Source organism: Euprymna scolopes, chromosome 6, assembly GCF_053919585.1.
Source record: "Euprymna scolopes isolate OS-2025 chromosome 6, ASM5391958v1, whole genome shotgun sequence".
Taxonomy (NCBI): Eukaryota; Metazoa; Mollusca; class Cephalopoda; order Sepiida; family Sepiolidae; genus Euprymna; species Euprymna scolopes.
Window position 1 is genome coordinate 9,476,939 of NC_136487.1, and position 25,275 is coordinate 9,502,213.

The 25,275-nt window shown below is 32.2% G+C and overlaps 1 protein-coding gene across 1 annotated transcript in view; it reads left to right on the top strand.

Annotated features, from left to right (window-relative positions):
• The window catches only part of LOC145277493 (uncharacterized), a 656,318-nt gene extending 636,053 nt beyond the window's left edge, over positions 1 to 20,265 (top strand). The window contains exons 7-9 of the mRNA XM_080128883.1: positions 2,389 to 2,457; positions 4,350 to 4,444; positions 4,939 to 20,265. Coding sequence (XP_079985009.1) covers positions 2,389 to 2,457; positions 4,350 to 4,444; positions 4,939 to 4,988 — 214 coding nt within the window. The 3' untranslated portion in view covers positions 4,989 to 20,265. The remainder of the gene's footprint in view (positions 1 to 2,388; positions 2,458 to 4,349; positions 4,445 to 4,938) is intronic.
• The last annotated feature ends 5,010 nt before the right edge of the window (positions 20,266 to 25,275 follow it).

The window sequence follows — 25,275 nt, forward strand, 5'->3', positions numbered from 1 at the left end:
GACCTCCCTAAACACATACTTAAATCATTCGTTGACATCTATGCTGATGACACGACCATCTACGGCAACACATCAAAGGCTGTAAATGACAAAGTTCTCTCTGATTCTCTGATCTCGAGCGCGTGGTTCAGTGGGGGAAGATGTGGCTGGTTACCTTTAATGCATCCAAAACCAAACTCCTATCCTTACATCATCAACACTCTGGTCCCCATCTGGCATCAATTGTGATGGATGGCTCTCGTCTGGGTGAGGCCCCGTGTTTTGACAAGCTTCTGGGTTTGACCTTTACTCCTGATCTGAAATGGAACACGTACATCAAGTCTGTTGCCAAGGTCGCTGGAAAGATGGTGGGATCCTTCTACCGCTCCAGAAGATATCTCACTACGGATGCAATTCTCTATCTATATAAAAGCCAAGTACGTCCAAGGATGGAATACTGCTGCCATATCTGGGCAGGAGCTGCTAAAAACAGCCTATCCTGCCTTGACAGAGTACAAAATAGACTTCGTGGCTTAGTGGGGGATGCCCTTTTCTCTACCCTGCAACCTCTCTCCCACAGAAGAGACGTTGCGAGCCTGTCCTTGTTTTATCGTTATTTCCATGGCAGATGTTCGTCTGAACTCCAATCTCTGGTCCCCCCTCGCCAATCTTTCACGAAAAACACCCGTCTAGCTGAATCCACTGTGAAAAATTTCCCCCACTCTATATCTGTGCCTAAATCAAAACGCGGATTCCATGAACAAAGCTTCTTTCTTAGAACTGCACGCCTGTGGAACTCTGTTCTGTCTGCCTGCTTCCCTCCGGACAACAACTTGGTTGTCTTCAAGTCCAATATTAACAAATTCCTAATGAACCGCCCCCTTAAGTAAACATTTCAGCTAATCTCCTCACTAACGCAATGTACTTGCAATAACCCTTATCCCTGAGTGGCTTCCGGGCCTTGATAAGTGGTGATCACTGTGTAAAAAAAAAAAAAGGTCCACAAAAAAAAAAAAACGGCTTGTATTTGACTTTTATACAAGTAGAAGATTGTGTCAGGATCAAGATACCCATTTTAGGTCTGGTATAATGGTCAGTCCTAAGAGCTTATCAAAGCATGAAGCTTCCTCAATGAGAAAGCCATTCATTTAAATTGGAGTGAGGTGAAAGGAGAGCACTTTTGTTTTAGACGTATTGAAAGTAACTAACCACCTTTTTCGACATTACGTTATATGTTCTAGGTTGGAACAGAGAGAAACAAACAGATCTTTTTTTATTTTTCAATTTTCTTTTTTTGTTTTAGTTGGAGATGGTGAATACCAGACATTCACCCACTATTGTACATTCTTGTACATAAAAATCTTTTATTGTTTGTATCTCTCTTGCACTTGGTTAACCGAGTATATTTGCCAGGTACTTTTGAAATTCTTTTTCATGAGTCCAGTTGTTTTCATAATTATTGGAATGATGGAAATCTTCCTAAGATTCCAGTTTCTTTTTATGTCGTAAATAAGACCTTGGTACTTAGTTATTGTTTCCCTTCTCAGCCCTGTTTAATCCAACATCATTCTAAGGTTGCTTCTTTTCCCTTCTTGTCCGATATCATTTTGTCAGGTTTACTAATAATAATTTTCTAGGTATGTAGATTGCATAGTCATAGTGGATGGTGCATAACTTATTTTCAACTGTTCTTGCTGGTATATATTCACAACACTTGCTGCTACATTCCATACTCAACTTTTTACAGATCGTCCAGTGGAGATATTTACACACACGACTGTATCGCGTTGTATAGCAGTCGTCCCCCAACAGAACTTTACAGTTGGATGTCAGGTGGTTCACACTTTCTACTTCTGTGTGGCAGAATCTGCATTTGCTGCCATTGCTGAAACCACTCATCTTCTTTGAAGCATTCATTAAGATCTTGGACAGTCATTATAATCATCTCGTGATTGTAGTGGAACAATCCTCTTTTTAACCAGTCTATACACCCTTCCTTATCTATATAGTCGTGAGTGAATTCATCCAGAAAATAATTGGCACGCTGTTGGTTAGCACATTTCTTCCAGATTTTGGTAATGGAAGGTTTTTGTCATTAACAGTCTTTAAAGTGTGTCATCTGTGTAAATGTCAATGAATTTATGATTTGAGAGATCATTGATGAAAATCAGAAAGAGGATTGGACCCAAAATACATCCAGAGACATGCTGGCATTAATACTATATGTTTCAAACGTCTGCCAGTTCATTGCAACAGCACCAAGAAAGGAAGTGATTAAAGAAACATCATATGGACAGATTTAATTTTATATAAGGTTTTCCAGTCATTATTTATATTATTAAATATTTTTCACCCTTTTCTGTATATGTATTGCGATACTGACTTTTTTTCTTTTTTTGCTAATTTCAGTGAAGATGGATCTGAAGAGAAGGTAGATGACAGTGAGTTCCAGGAAAACGTCACCTTTGGACAACTGGGGTAAGAACTCTTATATTTAGAATCATGCATCATATTTACGAGACACTTGTGCACTCATGTATTTAATTTACATATATAAATTTAAAAGAAAAAAAAAACAGCCCACAAACTTAACCTGATTTCATTATAAATTTATTTCAACTTGAAAGGGATTTATCAAATGAGAAGAGCTAGTTGGACTGAAATAATTGAACAAATTTACAACCATTTTGTATTTATTCAAAAAGGAGGATAACAGGAAGGGGAGAAGGTAGGAAGAATTTGGAGGTATGGATAAAATAAAATAAATTATCGATTTTTGAAATAAGAAACAAGATCTCATTTCAAACTATGGACATGATACTATGCATACATCACTGCTTCTTTGCCCAGCCAGTGAAGACGTAATTTATGTATTAGACTACAACCACATCAAATGGTATAAACCTTAATGGCATTGAACTCTTCCCTAAACCACAAATATTTTTACAAGCACATTTGTGGCTCGATTAAAAGACTGCATTTTTCATTTTATGGCCAAATTTGCAATTTTTCTAATTTTAGCTGATTAAATGGACCTTCTTTAATAAAAACTGTGCAAATTTCAATGGTTTTGTTACGCTTAAAAGCAATACATTTCACATTTGATTTCAAAATTTGCACATAAATCATTAAAATTTCATTGTTGCATCATTTGTTAAATGACTTTAGTTTGCATTCATGAATGTTAAGTCATTTGCATATTGTATGTTTTGAAGCTACAATAACAAAAATATTCTGCATTAAGTTTAATTAACAGACTTCAATTAATCATGTCTGGTCCTCATAACAAAACAGATCGACCCACATGGCTCTGGGAGAACTCTTAGCTTGACGGCCCTGTTAGAACTGCATTAACACGTTTGTCATATTTTTCATGTATATGTAAAAGTAAAGTGGTCGACCATAGTCAAGAACGACCCAAAGGCTCCCAAAGAGCGACCCAAAAGATCCAAGTTAAGGGAGATAATATTATGGTTTTGCAATTCTTGCAGGGAGGTATCAACGTCCTCCTACACACAGCACCTGGTATTTCCAAATGGTCACCCACCTGGTACTAATCAAGGGCAACGTTGCATAACTTTGGTGATCTAACAAGAACTAGTGTGTTAACTTGATTATGCTGTATTGGTTACCAACATGTGTCACTCCTTTCCCAGGATTACTCCACTTACCCTTGATAGCCACCTTATAATGCTGAGTAATTAGCATAGGGGCAAGAAATACTATGCTGTATTTTTTTAGTCTTTGGTATGACTTGACAGAATTGAACTTTGGTCTCTCAATCCATTAGCGAACATGTTATACCAAATATGCCAGAAAGTTCTTATATGAGACAGCACCTAATAATGGTCAACTTGCTTTGTAATCGATATAAAAACGAGTTGATTGTTAAAAAATCCACTCTTATTTAGAATGAAGCTTAATTAAAAAAAAGAAAAACTACAGAAAAATTTTTGATATACGTACCTGTCACAGAACAGAAATGTCATATTCCAAAAATCATATAAATTGATCAAATAGTTTTATTTTTACAAAGAAAATCATTTTTAAGCGATTAATCGTCGGCATTATAACATAAATCTAGTAAGTATGAATTGTTGAGTTATCTCCCTTTGATTCTTGACATTTTGTTTTTCATAATGGCGGGCAAGACAGTTACTTCTCAGATATTCATAAAATTTGATTTTCTTAGTTAAAAATAAAATTACTTGATCAATTTACGTGATTTTTGGAATATGACATCTTTGTTCCATAACGAGTACATACATCATAAGGATTTTTCCTTATTTTTGTCTTTTTAATTAAATTGAATTCTTAATTAGAATCAATATCAATCATGCACTTTTTTATCTTTTTCTTTTTTCTTGCAGAACTTTCACATGCAACATGAGATCATTTGGATTAAGCAAAGACTTATGCTTGGAATTCTTACGCAAGCAGTCCACCATTGCCAACCTAAGTGCAGGTAAGTTTGCATGTCATTATGCAGCAATTTTAGATATTTTATGCATATTGAATAAATACACCTGAAAAACACTTACAACAATCACTTGTCTAGTTACAATCACTGTCAACAATTTTCCCTACTCTATCTGTGCCTAAAACTAAATTCCATGAACAAGGTTTCTTTCCTGGATCTACCTGCCCATAAAACTATATTGTGGGACTGCTTTCCAGCTGACTACAATGTAGACATTTTTAAGTCCAACATGAACAATTTCCACCATTGTTGATCATGACGGTGTTGCCTAAGGATGTTGCACAGAACAAAAGCTCGACTTGTTAATGTAAACCAAATAACCTACGTTACCATTTATTACATATATGGGGAGGGGTATTTCTGAAGGTTGATAGCTATGCAAAAAAGAAATATTAAAATGAAACCTATTTTCATTGAATTATTAATGTATTTCTTAACTGAAATAACAAAAAATATTTATTTTAATTTGTGCATTACAGAGAAGCAGAAACTGCTGAAAGATAACATCCTGTATTCCAAAGAGAACTGAAGCTCCTCAAGCTGTGATTCCCAGGCCGGCTGGCCCAATACATCCCCAGTCTCTCACCCCTTACCTGACCCTTGGAGGATGTTGGTACAACTTAGTCCATTGGTGGTGTTGGTTTGTCATCTGCTACCAAGCTATTTCGACTACTAACAAAATGTTTTCCTTTGATCTTTTCTACCCATGTTTCTTTTATTTTTAATATAACCCCTGCTTTTTACATCATTATAAACTTTAAAAGCATTTTTTTTTAACTCTTAATATTTACTCCTGTTTTTTCTTTTTTTTTTTTAAAGGACCCCTCTTTTGACATTTTTTTTTTTTTACCTAAACCCTCCCTCCACTCCCATCTATCCTCCTCTCAAACCTTTGAACCCGGTCACCTCCACAGCAAGAGAGCAGCAACAGTAGTAGTAGCAATATAACAACAATAGAGAGTAATTGAGAAGGCACTAATAGACTCAATGAATTGAGAAGCAAGAAAGAAAATTCAAAATAAAAGTAAAAAATTCAAAATGGTTTTGTTGGTGCCATCCTGGAATTTTTCTACAAAAATATTATTCAATATTGTTGGGTACGACATTTAAAAAAAAAAATTTTAAATCCGGTTCAGTTTAGTAAATTGTCTACTCCATAGAAGATCTCTTTGCAACTAATATCTGCCAGAGACGTAATGCTAGAATTTAAATGGGATTGTACGTATGAGCAAAATTATCCGTTTGAAGAAATCTTTACATTCTTGTATTTATTATTCACATCATGAATCTTATTCTCACAATGTGACCTCTGACCTTTAGGTACATTTTGTCAAACTCAGGAAACTATACAGAATTTAAAACTCAGCGAGTGTAAATTGTTTGCATTTTATCAACCATGGACATGTGGTGCAATGGATAAACGTACGTAACAGCCAGTTTTAAGAGACAGTCTTCTGGAGGTTGACAGTTTAATCTTCACTACAGGCAATACTAAGAATAAAATAAAAATTATTTAAGCTTTTTACCACGCTATGGCTGATAGAATGAGAACAGTCCACTCTATGGATTAAATAAAAATGATTCAGTTTGAAATTTTATATAGATTCCCAAGTTCGACAAAGATTGCGGAGTTTGATAAGATGCATTTAAAGAATGTCGTCGGTTATATTGGTAAAAAAGAAAAAAGTTGTAAAGATAACACCCAAGATGAGAATAGTAGTCCAAATAAGAAAAAAAACATTATCATCATCTAAAAAATTTCGGAAAATAAATAGATTTCCTATTTACACAATGAAAGCTGTCAGCGGGAAATATAAATGCCTCCAAAAGTTTTAAATAAAACGGTTACAAATCAGAACAAGATTTTGATGAAGTCTCCCATGTAGCATCTTTAATTCAGATTCAAGAATTGGTCAATATTTACTCACTTGTCTTGTTTGCACAAATCTCTATGCTGTTGACTCATTCGTTAAAAAGTTTTGGAGGCAATTCACTTTTCCTGCCAACAACCTTCATTGTGCAAACAAAAGAATATTTTACAGTCGTCATAATGATTTCATCGAATGTAATAATTTTTTTTTTCTGCTGTGATGTTCAATTCCATTTAAAATCTAACGCTACTTCTCTAATAAATGTCCGTTCAAAGGAGATCTTTTTCGGAGGTGATTTACTAAAAGTAAGTCCGCTTTTATTAACCATTTTTAAAGGAAAACAAGTTAAAACTTAAGAATTTACTTAATACACGTTAAGCAGACAAATAATATTTTTTATTTTCCTTAAAAAACAAACAGAAGAAAATGAACAAAAACGAAACTTATTCAACTTTCAAACTGAAATATGTGGCTTTCTGTGTATGTGCTTCTTTTAGATGTCCACCTTGAAATTCGAAACATCAAATTGGAAAAAAATCGGAAAGTTCTTGGAATCCTCTTATAAAATTTGTGTTTTGAAAATTTAGCAAATGGCCATTGTAAGCGATTCATGCTATGCAAATATATTATTTTGTTTACTTCAAATTAATAAAATACATTTGCTTTTGCAGAAAAAAAATCGGTTCTTGTCAAGAATTCCTCATATTAAAAGCAAAAATAAAATCTGTATGATGCACTTACCTGTGACAGATTGAAAATGTCACATTCTAAAAATCACATAAATAGATCAAGTAGTTTGTTTTTTTTTAAAGAAAAATCAAATTTTATTAGTAAGTAAAAAGGGGCCGTCTTGCATCACTATCTTGAAGAAACAAGAGTAGATAACTCCACAATAATTCAAAATTTGTGATATCAGCATTGTAATGCTATGGTTTCCCATTAATTGTTTAAAATCATTTAAAAACGATTGTTTTTTATAAAAAGCAAAAATAGTTAATCAATTTATGATTTTTGGGATATGATCTTTTCATTCCATCATGTGTATGTATATCATTAAGATTTTTCTATAATTTTACTTTTCTTGCATTATTTCTTATTGCAACCTTAAGAAAGAATTACTTTAAAGATTACTAAAAAGAAAAAGGAAGCAAATTAGTATAAACCTCCAAATATAATTCTTATTTTGGCTGGCCAGAATATTATAATCGATCTCATTACAGATTTTCATAGTCTAAAAGAAAATATCTGTTGTAACGAATGTTATAATAAAATATTTTCTAAAATGAAAGAATATTAAACAAAATGAAAGTCAGTTCTAATAATAGAGTTTGAAGATTTCCAAGGGAAGTAACTGCTATCACCCTTACATTTCAAACAGGGTGGACATAATGTGCCGATTTTTATGTATTTATATGTCAATTTGGAATTGTATATTTTATTGAATGCGTATGCATGTATAAAAGTGGCAATCTGAATGTGAAAATATTGTGTGCATATGTGTAAAATTTTATTTTTTGTTTGGCTACTTTTTTTTTTTAAACTAAACTTTTGAAAAGCCAACCTAAATTAAAAATTATTTCTTAAAGGATACAAAATAATTGATTATAACAAAAAATGAATAAATAAATAAAATAATAATTTGTACAACTTAGAACAGCCTAGATTCTGAGAAAGCAGTTATCTATCAAGAATTAATTATTCAAATAATACAGGGTGACCCCCCCCACCCCCCAAAAAACAGAGGACATTCAATTGTTTTTCTGAGCATTTTACAGTCAACGAAGAAAGAAAGGCCAAAGACCCTAGTGTTTGATGTGATGTTTTGAATATAATAAACTAGTTATGGCCAAAGTTTCATTTCATTCAAACAAAACACTAAGAAACGGGTCCCTAATTAGAGTTGGGACCCGTATTTTTTGGTCACCCTGTATATATGTGCACATATGAGGGAGTTTGTATAAGGGAAATTAAATTTCTAGCAAAAACGAAATGATTACTATAAGCATGAAAAAAGAACTAGTTAAAAATACGAACACAAAATATAAAGCATTTATGAGCTTCGATATTTTAATTTGATTAGTCAAAATTAAATAGAGTTTGTGAATTCTTTAAATCATGTTCCTGTTTCAATACTTTAAATTAGTTTATTCTGATGCTTATCAACTCATTCCACACACAAAACCAAAATATTCCAATTATAACATAAATTGTAAAATATTTGATAGTTAATAAGATTTACGTTTTACTCATTGTGACCGTCATCAAATCAAGGCATAATGAGAATAGAGAGGGTCAAAATTATGAATCCATCTAACATGCTCTGTGCGTTTCATTGACCAAAATGTAGGTGGCATGAATCATTTTTTGTTTTAATAAAATTGATAAACCATGGAATGTTTTAATAATATTGATAAACCATGGAATGTTTTAATAATATTGATAAACTATGGAATGTTTTAATAATATTGATAAACCATGGAATGTTTTAATAATATTGATAAACCATGGAATGTTTTAATAATATTGATAAACCATGGAATGTTTTAATAATATTGATAAACCATGGAATGTTTTAATAATATTGATAAACCATGGAATGTTTTAATAATATTGATAAACCATGGAATGTTTGCTTCATTCCACACTAGCTATTTCTCTCTCCAACTCATATAGTAAATATTTAGAATAGACTTATCTTAAGACTAAGTGTCAAATATTTATTATTGTTATAAAGCTTTATTCAAAAGGATATTGAGCTGTTTGTGTGTACAAGATCTGCTATCTTGGATCGGATTTCTTCTGATTCTGGAAAGTTACTTTTTTTATTTTATTGTTTATATATTACAAAAGAGAAATATAATATCTTAAAATTGGAACCTATCAAGATAATAAAAATCCTAATATACTAGAAAGAACAATTAACGTAGAAAAAATAGATGACGAAAACAAAATTGAGTAAATTAAAATAATCCACCAAAAATTCAAACAAGGACTATAACAATGAAAAATCCTGAACCCACTAATTTTCAAATATGAGCTCTTTTCATCTGAGGATAAACATTAGAAAAAGAAAATACATCACTAGTTAGCATATATCCCAGGATCATACAGTACTAAAAAGTACTTTTAAAAGTGGCACTTAGTACCGTATGATTCTAGGAGTTTCATATATAAATGAAACCAAATATAGGTTAAGTCTTTTTAGAAAAGTTACCAATGAAAGGGCACAAATAATTTTAAAGCAGGAATATTTCTCTAACTATGCACCATTAACAATAGTAATATTATTTATTACAATGATATAATAAATACTTCTATAATGAGAATAAAAGCTTCATTATTGCATCATAATAAAAAACAAAAATAATAAAAAGCTGTTGAATGATTTCTTTTTGGAATGATACAATTAAAAAGAAAATGAAGAACCAGAACAACAAAAAAAAAATGTCTTTTACCAAAAAGTAAAAATAATGGAAATAATGATAATGGTCCCTCATATATACAAAACAAGCATAGCACTCCAGCTTGAATAATAAAAACGGGACTTTGATTATTAATTAATAATTTTAAAAAAACATGTTTGAATTTTAATCTTTTAAACCAGAAATATTTTTTAATATTTCTGTATCATTGTTTTAAGGTGTTCTTAATCTAAAAAAAAAAAAAATCATTCAGAGAAAAAATGTTTAAGAAAAAAAAAATCGAAAGAAAATTTTTTAAAATGAAAGGACGAATTTCTGTGTATAAAATCAATACAAAAAAAAAAAAAAAAAAAAAAGACAAAAAAAAACGAGAGGATTAACAAAATTGGAGATTTTGTCCGGATTAAGATTTTTAAACCTGAAGATAATCCAGAGATTTTCAGTTCATTTTATTAAAAGAAACTCTTATTTCATCGTCTTTTTCTTTTCTAAAATAAAATAAAGATAAAAATATTCAATCGATATCAACTTATTTTATCTATAAAAAAAGACCAATGAATGCTTGTTAAATTATTTTATTTTAAAACATCACAATAAAAAAGTTTTCTTTAATTATTTTCTAAATATTAATTCATTAAATTATTCAAATGCATTAGTTACATTTCTTTGAACAAATTAACTTTATATACGACAGTGTAGTTATATTCATTTTGTTAAAGATCCACAGTTGTTAAACATTTAATTCATTGCTGATAACTGAAGAATGTGTTGCATAAGAAAAGGTGATTGTTAAATGAGTAGTCAGCATGCCTAACTTAAATAGTCTCAACTTCCTCTATAATAATTCAAGGGAAATAACTCACTAACATCAACATTAAAAACTTTGTAAACTTAATTAATACAAGCAAGAAAGTTGTTCATATAACCGACTCAAAGTTGTAAGTCCATTAAGTAACTTTTAGCCATTTGATTTCTTTAGAGATAGCTTAAACAAATGAGAGTCAAGGATATTGAATACACAACATTTGTGGTTTAGGTATTCAGTACAAATATTAAAGTTTTATTTAAAGATAAACACTTTAATAACCAACAGAAAGCTGATTATAGTCTTTTATTTGCACTAATACCTTTGAGAAAGAGATGAATCTCTGTTTCCCTTCAGCCATTGGAAAGCAGAGGAAGAAAATGCCAGGGTTTATTTTCTGCAACTGATATAAGGCACCTCATAGTGTCTGTTTCATGTTGCTTGAAAAGGAGAAGCAGTCATCATGTAGTATTATCGTTTGTATTATTATTTCAGAAGCAAAAGTATAATGAATAGAAAAATATATTTTAATTATAAAATGATATTCTCACAAAATTTTTATTCGTATGAACTGCTAAAACAATACCACTCGCTTCCAAACAAATATGTAAGACACAGAACTGATATTAAAAATCACTGGTTGAAGTAATATATAAAAAATCAAGATCACTTGAACTTGATTAAAAGATGTCGAGTTTTGTTATTTTTTTACAATAATTATATTTGGTGTGAGTTAATTACCCTGGAAAGTTAGAGAGAATTGTCTCCCTTACAACTAAATACAATTTAGGGATGTGTACAAATACATGTATGCACATATTTATATAAATGTAAACACATTTATTGTTTATGCATTTAATTATTATTATAGATAAAATAGTTATCAATGAAAAAAGTGTTTCGCCATCTCTATGGCTCATCAGCACGGCTGACTGAAACCACAGAGCTTGTGGTTAAGTGAATTACCACTATGTGATGAAGCCCTGACTGAAATTACATGCTAGTTTATTGCCTTAAAATTATGTCAGATTTTGTTAATTTTCAAGTGGTAATTAGTCTGTGGATAACTGTTTTATCTATAATAATAATTAAGTTATATATATATATATATATATATATATATATATATATATATATATATATATATATATTCAAATACATGTAAGTACTTGTGAAGATATTTTAGAGATTTTAGTATCAACAATTTGTTTGTAAAAATGAATTAATTTTCATAGTGATACAGTTAATATATATATTATTTGAGGGTAAACAGTTACATATGGTCGCTACAAATAGCCATCAGTTTCAGCCAAAGAGACTTCCTCAGGCGACCTAGACTCTCGATGCCAAAAAGAAAAATGGGACTTCTAGGTTGCCTGAGGAAGTCTCTTTGACTGAAATAGTTGGCTATTTGTAGCGACCATATGTAACTGTTTACCCTCAAATAATAAAAAAATATTCTGCTCTTTTAATTGAGCACTATTTAACAACCTTGTTGTCTTTATTAATCCCGACTTTTGAACACCTCAAACTTGGATGGATATATATATATATGTGTGTGTGTGTGTGTGTGTGTTGAGCATTTGTTTCAGGACAGTATTAAGTATTAAAGTTTAAACATTAATACTTATTACCAGTTTAAATTATAAATAAATTCTACATGAAAGTAGACTGTAACAAGAATTCCCTTTGTTAAATATCAAAGGTTTTATTCGACTGAAAGAGAATGGAGTTTCAGTCTTTTTATAAATATAAACCCTTATCAACTAACGCAAGATCACGTATGTAAAACAAGCATATATAAACAAACAAGCACTGCACAGAAGGCATTAGATGAAGGCAAAAAAAAATAGCATATCATAACAGCGACATGACTAACAATTGACTAGTAAAATATGACACAAAGAGTTATCTTTTTACATTTTGTAGAGAAAATATAAAATGAACTTTTTTCCCCAAATAACATCTTTACAAAAAAAAGCTTTGAAGTGCATAACTTCTAAAAATATTCTATATTATAAACTCTTATATTTTGTAATAACATCTTCAATATTTTAAATCAACAAAACTTTCTTTTTTTTAAACTTTCTTTTCATCTTTAATCCGCCCCCCCCTCCCCACAAAAAAAAAAAAAATCTTTGACATTTCTCCAGTTATTCAACTATGCAAAAAATCCTCAACTTAACAAATATAACTAAAATAACTCGTTTTAAATGAGAACATTTTGATAAATACAACTACTTCTTGCTGCGGACATATCAACAACCAGGGGGAAGGAGTTATTTATCTCATTTCTTTCTGGGTCTTTAAAACTTTTCCAAAATGGTATTACCGTTTTTTTTGTTTTTTTAATTTCATTTGATTTTTATTGAAAGGAGTTATAGATCAGACATTTTTCTCCATTGAGATTGTTACTAACCATTAACAAATATTCCTGATTCTAAGGGAGGCTACTTTAAAAAATAAATAAATACATTTTACCACTCTTTTTTGAAACCTACAATAATTATTATTTACAACTTTGTGGTACTTTGATATTCTCAGTTAAACTTTCTTCAGATAATTTTGCTCCGTGTTTGTGTGAAGTGTATGCATATACATGTATGAACAGTTCAGTGCGTGCACGTGTGCATCAGTTTGTGTTGGTGTTGGAATTGGCAATAATAGTGCACTTTCATTTTTAAATTTCTACTTGAAAAAAAAATATATATATAATACAATGTTGTAATCTTGTTATTCAAGCAACTATTTTTAATTTTTTTTACAGTCGTTATCGGGTTTTGTTCTATTCTTCTCTCGTGGTGCCTGTAGAATAACGCCGACTAGAAGAGCCTGCATGCTCCCAACAAATGTTTTTTTTTTGGGGGGGGGGGGGGGTAACGTTGACTTTATTCTTTGTAAATTTTTCCAAGGGAATCAATTCTCATATGCAATCGCTATTTCCCTCTATTGTCTCCCTTGATTTCCCCAGTCACTTGTTTGACATTTTTTTTTTTTTACCTTTTTTCTATTCATATGTGAAAAGAGGTAATTGTCACAATTAGATCATAGACCTTGTCATGCGCCATGATTGCTTTGATGACCCATCCAAGCAAATAGTTTGAAGTTGTACTAGATAAATCTGTTAACAAAGGAAGCCATATTGGAGAAAAAGTTCTGTGAAATATTAGCCTTAGTCAATGTAGCTGACCCATTGGAATGCCAGTTTCTTATAATGGAAACTTAACCAACGTTAAATATGAAAAAAATGTATGCAAAAACAAATAAGTTTATGAGATATTTCACTGAAGATAATTCTTCCTAAAATGTTGATTACTCATGTAAAAAAAAAAAAGTAAAAATAAGTAAATAAAAAAAAATGATATTTACTGGAATTCTACACACAACAAGTAGCTACCATCTAAAGAAAAAAAAAATCCGGCAGCTTTTTGTTTGTTTTTATTAACACAAACTTTGAAAACATATTCTCATCTATTTTTTTTTTTAAATAAAACACGCACACACATACACACACACAAAAAAAAAGATGGTTTAAAACTTTTCAAAAAATATATGGATGTGTTATTTTCTCTTTAAAAAAAATGTCACCTGATAAAAAAATGGTATGTAAAAAAAAAAAAAAAAAAAAAGTAGTTTGTAGGACAAAACTTTTGTAAAATGAAATTGTTAAAAACAAAAGCTTTTTATCTTTATATAAACATTAAATGCCATTAATGAAATGACTTGATAAAAAGAAAGAGTTTGGTGAAAGAAATTATGGGTTTAAAATATAAATTTGGTGCTGCATTTGTTGTTGCTAAAAGTAGGATATGATCCAGAAAATTAAAATAATTTTTAAAACAATGAATAGAATAAAAAAAAAAGTAAAAATAATAAAACAAAATAAACACAAAGAAAATAATCATTTTGTGAAAAATAAAAATGTCTCGATTACTCCAAAATACAATATAAACGTATCTCTATGATTGTTTTTGTATTATTTACATCAAAACATCCCCACAGGAAACAAGAACAGCTCATTCCATTCCATCGACCCAAATCAACATGAGAAATGTGATTTCAAACTTGAGCATGATAAACCGACGAAAATGCCACTTCAAACATAATCAGGACAGACTGTTGAAAATGTTTCAAACTTAAGCATGACAGTCCAACGAAAATGTTTGTTTTTTTATTTAAAACATGAAACATTGAAGAAAATATTTCAGACGTATGACAGTTCAACAAAAATGTTATTTTAAACTTAAGTTTGAAATAAAATTGTCACCAGTGCTTAAGTATGACACATTGATTAAAATGTTATTTTAAACTTAAGCATTAGAAACCAACGAAAGTGCTTTTTCGAATTTAAACCTGACAAACCGACAAAAATGCTATTACAAACTTAGACACAACAAACTGACGAAAGTACTATTTCAGGACACATAGATGACAATGTTATTTCAAACTTACAAATATAAGACTGACAAACCAACAGATGGATAGGATCTTTTATATAAAGATATGTGGACTTGTCTATAAAAAATATTTTTTAAAAAAGCTGATCTATTGATTTGGCATGAAAAGAAAACAGAATTTTATCATACGACTTCCAGGAAAATTCAATCAAAAGAAAAATGCAAAAAAAGCAAAATATTTCCCACGGAAATCTTTTTTTCTCAAGACCAACTAAACAGAAAATCTTGAACATGAAAAAACTGGGGGAGAAAAAAAAAAAAAGAAAATGAGAAAGAAAAATGCTTTCGTCTAAAGAAAATCCAGACAATATTTAATTTGTTGCTATCGATATGAAGCCCATCCAAATTGGTTGGGTTATGAAAAACAGTTTTCTCCTTGGATCCTTTGAAAATCAATTAAAAAAGAAAAATTTTTACAACTTCCAAAATTTTAATGAAAACAATATATTGAGATTCCACTTAAGGAGTCAGGTTATGGATAATTTGCATTTTTTTTTTGTTAGGAAAAAATGCAACTATTTAAACAGCTGTAAAATGATGAATTTGATTTGGAGAATGCTTCAAATTCATTAAATGCCAAATGTCAAGATTGACTGCCAATGTACATCATTATGAAGACATTCCATGGTACAAAAAAGATTTGATTTCAAAATGGACATAAGTCTTTAAAAACGGATAAAAAGCATGTCCATAATGGTTGATTTCAGTCTTAAGGAAAAAACTATGAAATAATAAAATATATCTCTTCCGTTCTGTGAAAGCAGGTTTTTCAATTGTTAAGAAAAACGTATCAGCAATAAACATTTTTAACAATAAGCATACATTAAGACAGGGTCTTAATACAGGAATATAAATACAAAATGAAAAAAGACTGTGGCTTGCAATTAAAAAAATAAATATATGAACGGCTTTGACAAATAAAAATGATTGCAAAAAAAAAAAAAAAAATGGTTCGAAAAGGGGAGATCATTGTTGGACTCTTTTGCGTAAAAAATGTTATCGCAGTAGATTACCTCTCCTTTAAGAAATGAAAAATTGCAGAAGCCCTTTTTATTGAGGTTGGGTTGTATCAAAATATAGGTGGATGTGTCTAACTGTTTAAAAACTGACAGTAAAAAAAACGAATCTTTAAAGAAAAGGAAAAGGACTTTGAAATATGTAGGTAAATATATTACCTACTAATCTTCCTACTCATGTACAGACATATATAAATATGTTAGCTGTGCAAGAAAAACAAAATTGAAAAATAATGGTGACATTGTAACAAAAATTTTGTCTTAAAAACAAATAAAAAATGTGAAAAGAATCATTTTAAAAATCTGTCACAAAAAGAAAAGCAAAAAAAAAAAAAAATGCAACAAAAAATTAAAAATGTTACTTTTGTCATTTTAAGGATGTGTGATTCTTGAAATTTAATTTTTGTAAGGAAGATAAATATTTTTCACTGAAGAAATTTCTACATCTTAAAACAAACGAAAAAACATAGAAAGAAAAAGATGAAACGGTGACAAAATATTTTTTCGAAGTACATTTTTGACGTCTTCTTTCTCTCTTTGAATTGCACGGTGAGCTCGGTCAGGAGCTTTTCTCACTCTCCCCTCTCCCCTCCCCATCCACGGATCATGATTCCCTGATGCACATTGGCATTTTTTGGCTTCAGCTTAAACTCCATGATCTAAAAAGTCAATCGAAGAGAAATCCTCGTTTGCTCCTCCTCTAAATTGTTGGAAACTTTGAAATGTCTCCTTTTTTCTAAAGCATTATTATTAACTTCAAACAGTTGAAGAGTTTTATAGATTACTTGCTCGGCCAGTTGAACCAACCAGGGATTAAAACAAATTCAAATTCTCCACAAATTCGGCTCATTCCCTGGTAGGAACGGCCTTCAGCCTCTTCGCAAAAGAAAAAGAGACTTTCTTAAAGATGGTCGACTATTGATGTTATTGATAAAGCATTCCTTGCAAGACGAGTTTAAAATTAAATTTCTTTGAAGTCATGTAATACGTACAGAATTGTGCTACAATGACGATTCTGTCTAATACAAGTTAGTTTTTTGCAACCTAATTGAAAAGAACAGAAAGAGAGAAGGCAGAAAGGAAGAAGAAAAATTGAAAGAAAAACAACACAAAGAAAGAACAGAGACAGAAGAAAAAGCAAAATTGGTATACAAAGAAAGAAAAATTGAAAGAAAAACAATACAAAGAAAGAAAAAAAAAGATGGGCATGAAGAAATGCTTAAAAAGAAAAAGACATTTTGCCCCACAGAAGAAAATGATTAAAAAACGAAATCTTCCTTACATATGATCCGTCATCAATTCCTTGAGCACATGACTAAATATTAGACTCTAGGCAGAAAATTATTGCAATCATCACATCAAATGTAAGTTTCGGAAGCATCAGAATATGGCAAAGCATTGACATTGCAGGTCTTTTGTTGTTATGAATTAATTTGTTTATACTTCTTGTTTATTCGTACCCATCCCTCTCCTGCCCCTCTTGTTATTGGTGTGTGGAATGTGGTTTCAATATAAAAGTGATAAAGTGATACGCAGAAAATGGATAACAAAATTAAGTGTTCAATCCTTGTTGTTTATGTCGATTTAAATAGAAGCAGTGATAATGGAGAAGAATTAAAGACTCCATTTGAATAAAAAGCACTGCGTTTCGAATTTTATACAAGTTGGTCATTGGCCCAGCTCATTTTTTCTATTCTATAGAATCAACCAATCAAATGACAATAAAATTATTTTAAAAAAAAGTTTTTAAAAATAAAGATGCATTAGTCCTCGATTTCTTTGTGTGGTTCTGTGATAGTAAGCCTTTCTTAACGCGAATAGATTCGGTTGGTTTGGCATGATTCTGAAGTCATATAAACAATTATATTTTGTTGTTGAGTGTTTCTCAAATTTTTTTACACAATTTAATGCAGTTGTTTTAAGACGTATTGTAATGCAATTACGTAATACCGGCATTCCATATACATATGTATATGGTGTGCATGTGGGTGTATTATTTGTTATTGGATAGATATCTGGAAAATCGGAAAAATAAATATGAAAAAGACTCAATTTATTATAAACAATTTATCAAACTAACATATTTTGCTAATGAAAACTGCTTCAAAGTATTTTGTCATGTTTTATCAAAAAACATTGTTTCGAATGAAGCTGATTTTTTTGTTGTTTTGACAAAACGTTTTACTGAAGTATTTTCTTTTAGCAAAACATGCTAATGAGATAATTTCTTTGTAACAATTGTGTCTTTTTTTTTTCATATCGTCATCTTTTATCTATATATGAAAGATATTTATGCCAAAAGTGTATACTTTTCTTTTTGTCTTTCTGTTGCGTCTTTATTTTGTTTTCTGACTAAAACTATTATATCAGTATACGATTTATACACTTTGTCTGCAAAAAAAAAAGAAAAAAAAAAAGAAAAAAAAAGAAAAAGAAAGAAAAAAGGTTTTTGCTTTATTAATCATAACTGAACGTTCGGTCCCGGAATATTCAATATTCATTGGCAAGTAGAAATGACGATTTCTACAAAATAAAAATAAAAGAAATAAAATTAAAATCTTATTGAAAACCTTTTTCTAAGCATGGGGGAAAATGCTTTTTTTTAATATCTACAATTTGATCAAATAGTTTGTTATATATATATATATATATATATATATATATATATATATATATATATATAGTGTACTTTGTTTAAGTGTGTAGGGTAGTGAATGGAAATGAAGTTATGAATCAATCCTCTGCCATTATTAAATCGAATTTATAATTTTTGTTTTAATTTAATTTTTATCTCTTCTATGATTATTCTTTCTTCATTTTCCTCTTTTCCTAAATTCATTAATTTCTTTGTCTTTTATTTCTTTCCATTTTATCTCAGCCAAAATCTGCTCTTTTCATTTTTCCTTTTATTCTCATTTATCGTCACCTTATCTTAACTTTATTTTCTTTTTACTCCATTTCTCTCATTCTGTTTATCTTTCTTCATTTTCTTTTTTCTGACAATTACTCTTTCTTTTTTATTTTCTGTTTTTCAATCTTCATTTTTGTACAACGTTTTATTTTTATTTCCATTGTCTCTCATCTTTCCGTGTTCCTTGGTTTTCACAATATTTCATTCCTACCCTTTTGTTCTCTTTTTCTCTCGTTACTTTTTCATCTCGACTCTATATCTTTTTCTTCTTCTTGTCAATGTTGTTATTGTTCGTCAAAAAATGCTAAATTTCCCTAAAACTATCAATCTCGCATGTTATATTGGATGGCATCAGTTTGGAATTCCAAGACCAGTGGAATTTCTTAGTAGACTGGATCCAATAAAGAGTAGAGGGAAGAGAAAACCCAGAAAAATCCCAAACACTAGAAACGCAACCATTTTTTTTTTTTTTTTTTTTACTTACTTTTAATTCATTGAATTTATTCAATTTTCAATCTCCCTTCTCTTTCTTAAATTCTCTAACGGCATAACCCCAAATTAAACAGTAGGAGTTATCTACCCTGTTTTTGTGCACATCAAAAATTTTGGAAAATATTGGGGAATTTTTTTTAGAACTTGACAACAGTTTTACATTATTAATTATTATTTATTTATTAAATATTACAAAAGCAATATGTTGACATAAAACTAACATCTTTCAATTATTTTGTGTACAGAATACGGGAAAAACTGCCACACAACTTTAAAAAGCATTAGCAACAGATTTTTTTTCAGTTTAAATGTCAAATCTTCCAAAAATAAATACATTTTTGTAAAAGTAAATAATTGTAAAAACATTTTTTTAATTTCATTCTGTTCTCTACATTTGAGTTTACAACAATATAAACTGTCTACTACTGGGTCTATCGCTTGCTTGTGGAAAGATACTAGTGGTTATGACTAATAAAATTCAAGAAAAAAAGAAACAATATTGAATTTGTTTTCTAAAGTTGTCAAACCCCAATGCCCACAACTAACCCTACAACCCGTTATTATTTCCATGCCCCCAATACCTCTCCACCCCTCGCTGGTCCGGACTCTTCATCTCCCTACTCACACTTCCATCTCCTACTCTTTCAGATTTTTCTAGTTCTTTGACATATTTGTTGATGAACACAGGATTTTACATGGACTATAACATGGTAGATATTAATGACATCAATGTGCAATTTTAGATCTGTTTTACCAAATATGAAATTTTAAAAAATAAAACAAATGAAGCAAATAAAAACAAGAACAAAAATTCTCCCAAAAAATCGGACAACTGTCGTTGGCTTCTTATTTTTGCCTTCTTATAATTTGCTTATCTATATTTACAAGTATCTTTTCCAGAATTTTACATCTTTTCTGAAAAGTTATGAATTTATCAGAATATTACATCTTTTCCAGAATTTGACATCTGTTTTGAAATCGGATTCAAGAAATCAAGAAAGGATTATATTTACTAGAATACTGGATCTTTGTCAGAATTCTACATCTTTTTTAAATCCTTTATCAGCATAATGTTAAGGGTGTTCACTAATAAGCCAGAAGAACATGGTTCAATCCTGAGTTAAGTTATACCAAAAACTTTTTAAAAAATAAAAAATTGGTACTTGATACCCACTATTTTTTTTTTTTTTAACTCACGTTCACTCCTAACAAGGCATATTGCCACTTGGACGTAAGGAGCTACCATTTGGAAGCATGTCTATGAAAGATTAACAAGATGTTGATTTATGTTACATTTAAACTTCTGCATATGAATACAGTCAGGGAAGCAGGTAGCAGGAAGGGAATTCCAAAGTTTAGCTGTTCAAGGGAAGAAACTATAAAAGTAGAAAGCTTTCAAGCATTTAGGGATTTCAACAGTGAAGGGGCGAGATTTTGTTGCTAAGCGGGTTTATCAGGCATATGTATGTTGAGGGGGCACAAGTGCAACGAGTTCATCAGAGCACATTCCATTAAAATATTTGTAAAACAGGCACAGAGATGCAACATTGTGGCGATGAGACAGAGGTTGGAGCTTAGTTAACAAAGTTGGACCTATTAGGTTGAAAACTCATTTTTGAACCCTATCCTAGGAGGAGAGGCTAGTGGTAGATGCACCAGCCCAGATGTGGCAACAATACTCCATGCATTGGCGAATGTTGGCTTTGTAGAGGTACAGAATACTCTCAGGTGTGAGTGATCTTCTAGCTCGAAAGAGGGAACCACCTTCTTTGCAGCAGCCTTCGTAATGTCCTCAATGTAGTTGTTCCAGTTCATATTGCCCATGAATGTTAGGCCGAGGAGTTTGAAGGAAGAATTCTCAAGTAGGGTCTTGTTTGTCATAGATATCGGTGGTTGGAGAGGCGCCTTGTAACTGTTAAAGGAGAAGAGCTTAGTTTTACTAGCATTAAATGTTACCATCTATTTACGTTCCGCATTCCACTACGGTCGGGAACTCATTTTCTAACGATTCTGCCATTGTCTTAAATTTTTGTACATCCCTCATGCATGTTATAAAGCATTGTATCATCAGCAAAATACCCATCTCAGACACATTATTATCAGAATTATAAGGGGAGGATCAAGGGTAAGTGGAGCAATTCTGGAAATGGAGTGGCACCCTCCCTTACATCTTTGTGGAGCAGCTAATGGAAAGGAAGCATTCAGATTGCCCTCGACTATAGTCATCCACAGCTTAACTTTTTATTGTCTCAGATTAACCAGAATGTGGCATATTTTCTTTTAGGATTACTTTTATGATAGAATTATAAACATTGTCGACATGTACTACAACTCCTCAAAAATGAATTTTTTTGTGTATTGATGGATTATTGCTTATCAAGGCCTGGGTGCCATGTAAGGTTAAGAGTATTGTTGCGTGAACAATGATCACCATCGCAAGATGATTTGAAAAATGGGTGGAACGAACAGAAGATTACTTAAAAGGATTTCATCATTCAAGATGGATCAGCAAGTGTTTATTTACATTAGACTTGAAGATGACTATACTTTAGTCAGTTGGGAAATCAGATTCGTCAAATTTTCTCCCACAGATGGATGTTCTAGGAAAGAAAATTTGTTCATGGAAGTTTTTTGATTTTTGGTAGAGAGAGAGAGAGGGGAAAGTTCTTCTGCTGTGCTTGGAGATAAATGATTTCTGAATGTGAATGTTTTACAGAGGGGACCAAGGATTGGAACTCAGACAAGCATCTATCATGAGCATAATACCGTAAAGAGAGGTTAGCAACATCTTGTATGTGTGAAAGAAGCATGTAGGGATGAGAAGAGATCATCGTACATGAGATTGCAAAGTAGGTTTTGTACTCCGTCATGACAAGAAAGTATATTCTGAGTGGATACGCCAGCAGTACTCCAGATTAGGATGAATGTAGCTCTTCTGTATCTACTTTCTAGTACAGCAGAATCATCCAACCATTTACCCAGAAACTATAACATTTCATGTAAGTCTTCCATTTTAGGTCTGGGGTGAAAGTTAGTTCTAGAAGATTAAGGAAGGAAATTCCTTGAGGAAAAAGCCATTCATTTCGACTGGGGAGAAGTGAGGATCCAAGCATTAGTGGTGAAAAGAGAGAAACGTGATTTTAGAGGCGTTAAAAGTAACAAGCCATATTTTCACCATCACATCACATGTTTCGAGTCAGAAAAATCTTGATCAATGTTTTTCAAAATGTTGCCATAAATGTGCTGTTTGATCTCAGATTAAGATTTGAAGATCAGGAAGAATGAATCTCTGAGGCACACTGGCATAAATACTGTGTGCTTTGGACTTTCTTGGCGCATAGAGAAGTGTACAATTGTCAGGATAATTGTGTATGAGTCATGATGTACACGTCTGTATGGGTATAGAGGGGATGCATCACGTGTAGTTTTGGTGAATTTCGGGAAAACATGACAGTTTTAAAGGATGCCGTATCATAGCAACAACTAATGCAGACAGATTGTTCCATGGTTCAGCAATTCTTTTTTTTTTTTTTTTTTTTTATTCAATTTTCACCCCAAACAAGGCACAGTGCCACTTTGAAGCAGGGGGCTACTATTAGGGAATTAATTAGCGGGGTCATTATGAAGGGAGAAGAGTAGAAAGATGTTTGTTAACATTACACTTGAACTTCTGCATATCATTGCAGTTGGGAAAGCAGAATCCCGGAAGGGAGTTCCAAAGACCCGCAGTTCTGGGGAAGAAACTATTGGAGTAAAAGGCTTTCTTGCACCTAGGGATCTCCACTGTAAAGGGATGAGACTTAGTAGCTTGTCGGGTTTGTCGGGGGTAGTTACGTCGGGGAGGTACAAGTGTTTGCAGTTCGTCAGAGCATTCACCATTAAAGTATTTGTAGAACAGGCAGAGGGATGCAACATCTCGTCGATGGGACAGAGGTTGAAGCCCAGATGACAGTTCAGGACCTATCAGGTTTGCGACTCTTTTTTGAACCCTGTCCAGGAGCGAGAGACAAGCAGCAGATGCACCAGCCCAGATGTGACAACAGTACTCCATACATGGGCGAATGGTTGCCTTATAGAGGTATAGGATACTGGCAGGCGTAAGTAGTTTTCTAGCACGGTAGAGGGAGCCAACCTTCCTTGCAGCAGCCTTGGCAATGCTCTCAATGTATCTATTCCAGTTCATATTCCCTGTAAACGTTAGGCCGAGGAGTTTAAAAGAAGTACTTTCAGGCAATGTGTTCTTGGCCATTGCTATTGGTGGTAGAGAAGGTTTCTTGTAGTTATTGAAGGAAACAAGCTTAGTCTTAGCAGCATTGAATGAGACCAACCATTTTTGTCCCCATTCCACTACGGATTGGAGGTCATCCTCTGGTGTGTCTGCCATTTTCTTGGATATGTGTTCATTTGTTTTCCCCTCATATCTGTTATAGAGAGTGGTGTCATCGGCAAATATACCCATCTCCGAAACAATATTATCAGGGAGGTCGTTTATGAATATCAGGAACAATAGAGGTCCAAGGATAGACCCCTGAGGCACTCCCGCATTTATGTCATATTGTTTGGATGTACGTCCGTCGAGGACAACTTTGATTTTTCTATTACTTAAGAAGGATTTAATTACGTTATGAATTCTTCCAGTGATTCCATATGATCTAATTTTCCTTAGAAGACCATCGTGCCATACCCTGTCAAAAGCCTTAGATATATCAAGGGCCACCGCTCTACCCTCCCCTGTTTTATCCAATGAACGGTATATACGTTCAGAAACTACAGTTAAGATATCTGCTGTTGAACGGGCTTGCCTGAATCCATATTGTTTGTCAGTCAAGAGTTTAGCAGCTGTTAGGTGCTGGACTAGGGCTTTATTAACTAAGGACTCAAATATTTTGGCGAAAAGCGGGAGGAGGCTAATGGGGCGATAATTTAGTGGGTCAGTTCTTTCACCAGAATTCTTGAAGACTGGTACCACAGAGGCGGTTTTCCAGCAGTCGGGAAAATAAGATTCGTTAAGGCATTTATTGTAAAGTTTGGACAGAACTGGAGCAACCTCGGCAGAGCATTTTTTTAATAGCACAGCCGGGATGAGATCTGGTCCACATGCTTTAGAGGTGTCTAGGTTTTTTATAATAGCATGTACCTGAGAAGGGGTGATTTTCAAGTCGTCAAGTGTGGCGTCTGTTCGCAGAGGAAAATCAGGGAGTGAGTGGTGTACCGAGTTCAGTGTGGAGTTTGAGGCAAACCGACTGGCAAGCAGATTAGCCTTGTCAGTTGCCGTGCAAGCAACCTCATGATTGTTTGTTAGTGGGGGAATAATTGACTGTCCATTATTAACTACGCTGTTGTAGATTTTCCAAAAATCCCGGGTTCCTAATTTCTGTGCTTCGATGCGCTTTCTGGTGGTTTCAGAGTAATCTGACTTAGCTGTGTCTATCACTCTCTTACAATTATTTCTAGCTTCTATAAACTTCTGTTTATTTGAGCTGGACTTATGTCGATTGAATCTGCGGAACGCATGCTGCCTTTGACAAATGGCAGCTGCACAAGCAGAAGTAAACCATTGGGGGGAGTGGGGCTTGCTATAGTATTTCCGTGCGGGAACATGTGCTTCAATAGCAGTTTTGAACCATTCAGTTGTCTCATTTGCACACTGTTCCGCTGGAAGAGTAAAGATATTTTGCCATGGGGCATCTCTGATGAGCTCCCTGATGGCTTCCCAATCAGCCTTTTTGTAATACCTCGTTGTTTTGAGTAGTGGGTCTTCAGTTTTAGGGCGAGAATTTAGGCTGATTTCTACCATTATCACAGCGTGATCAGCATTCCCGAGTGGGCTATGGGCATTTGT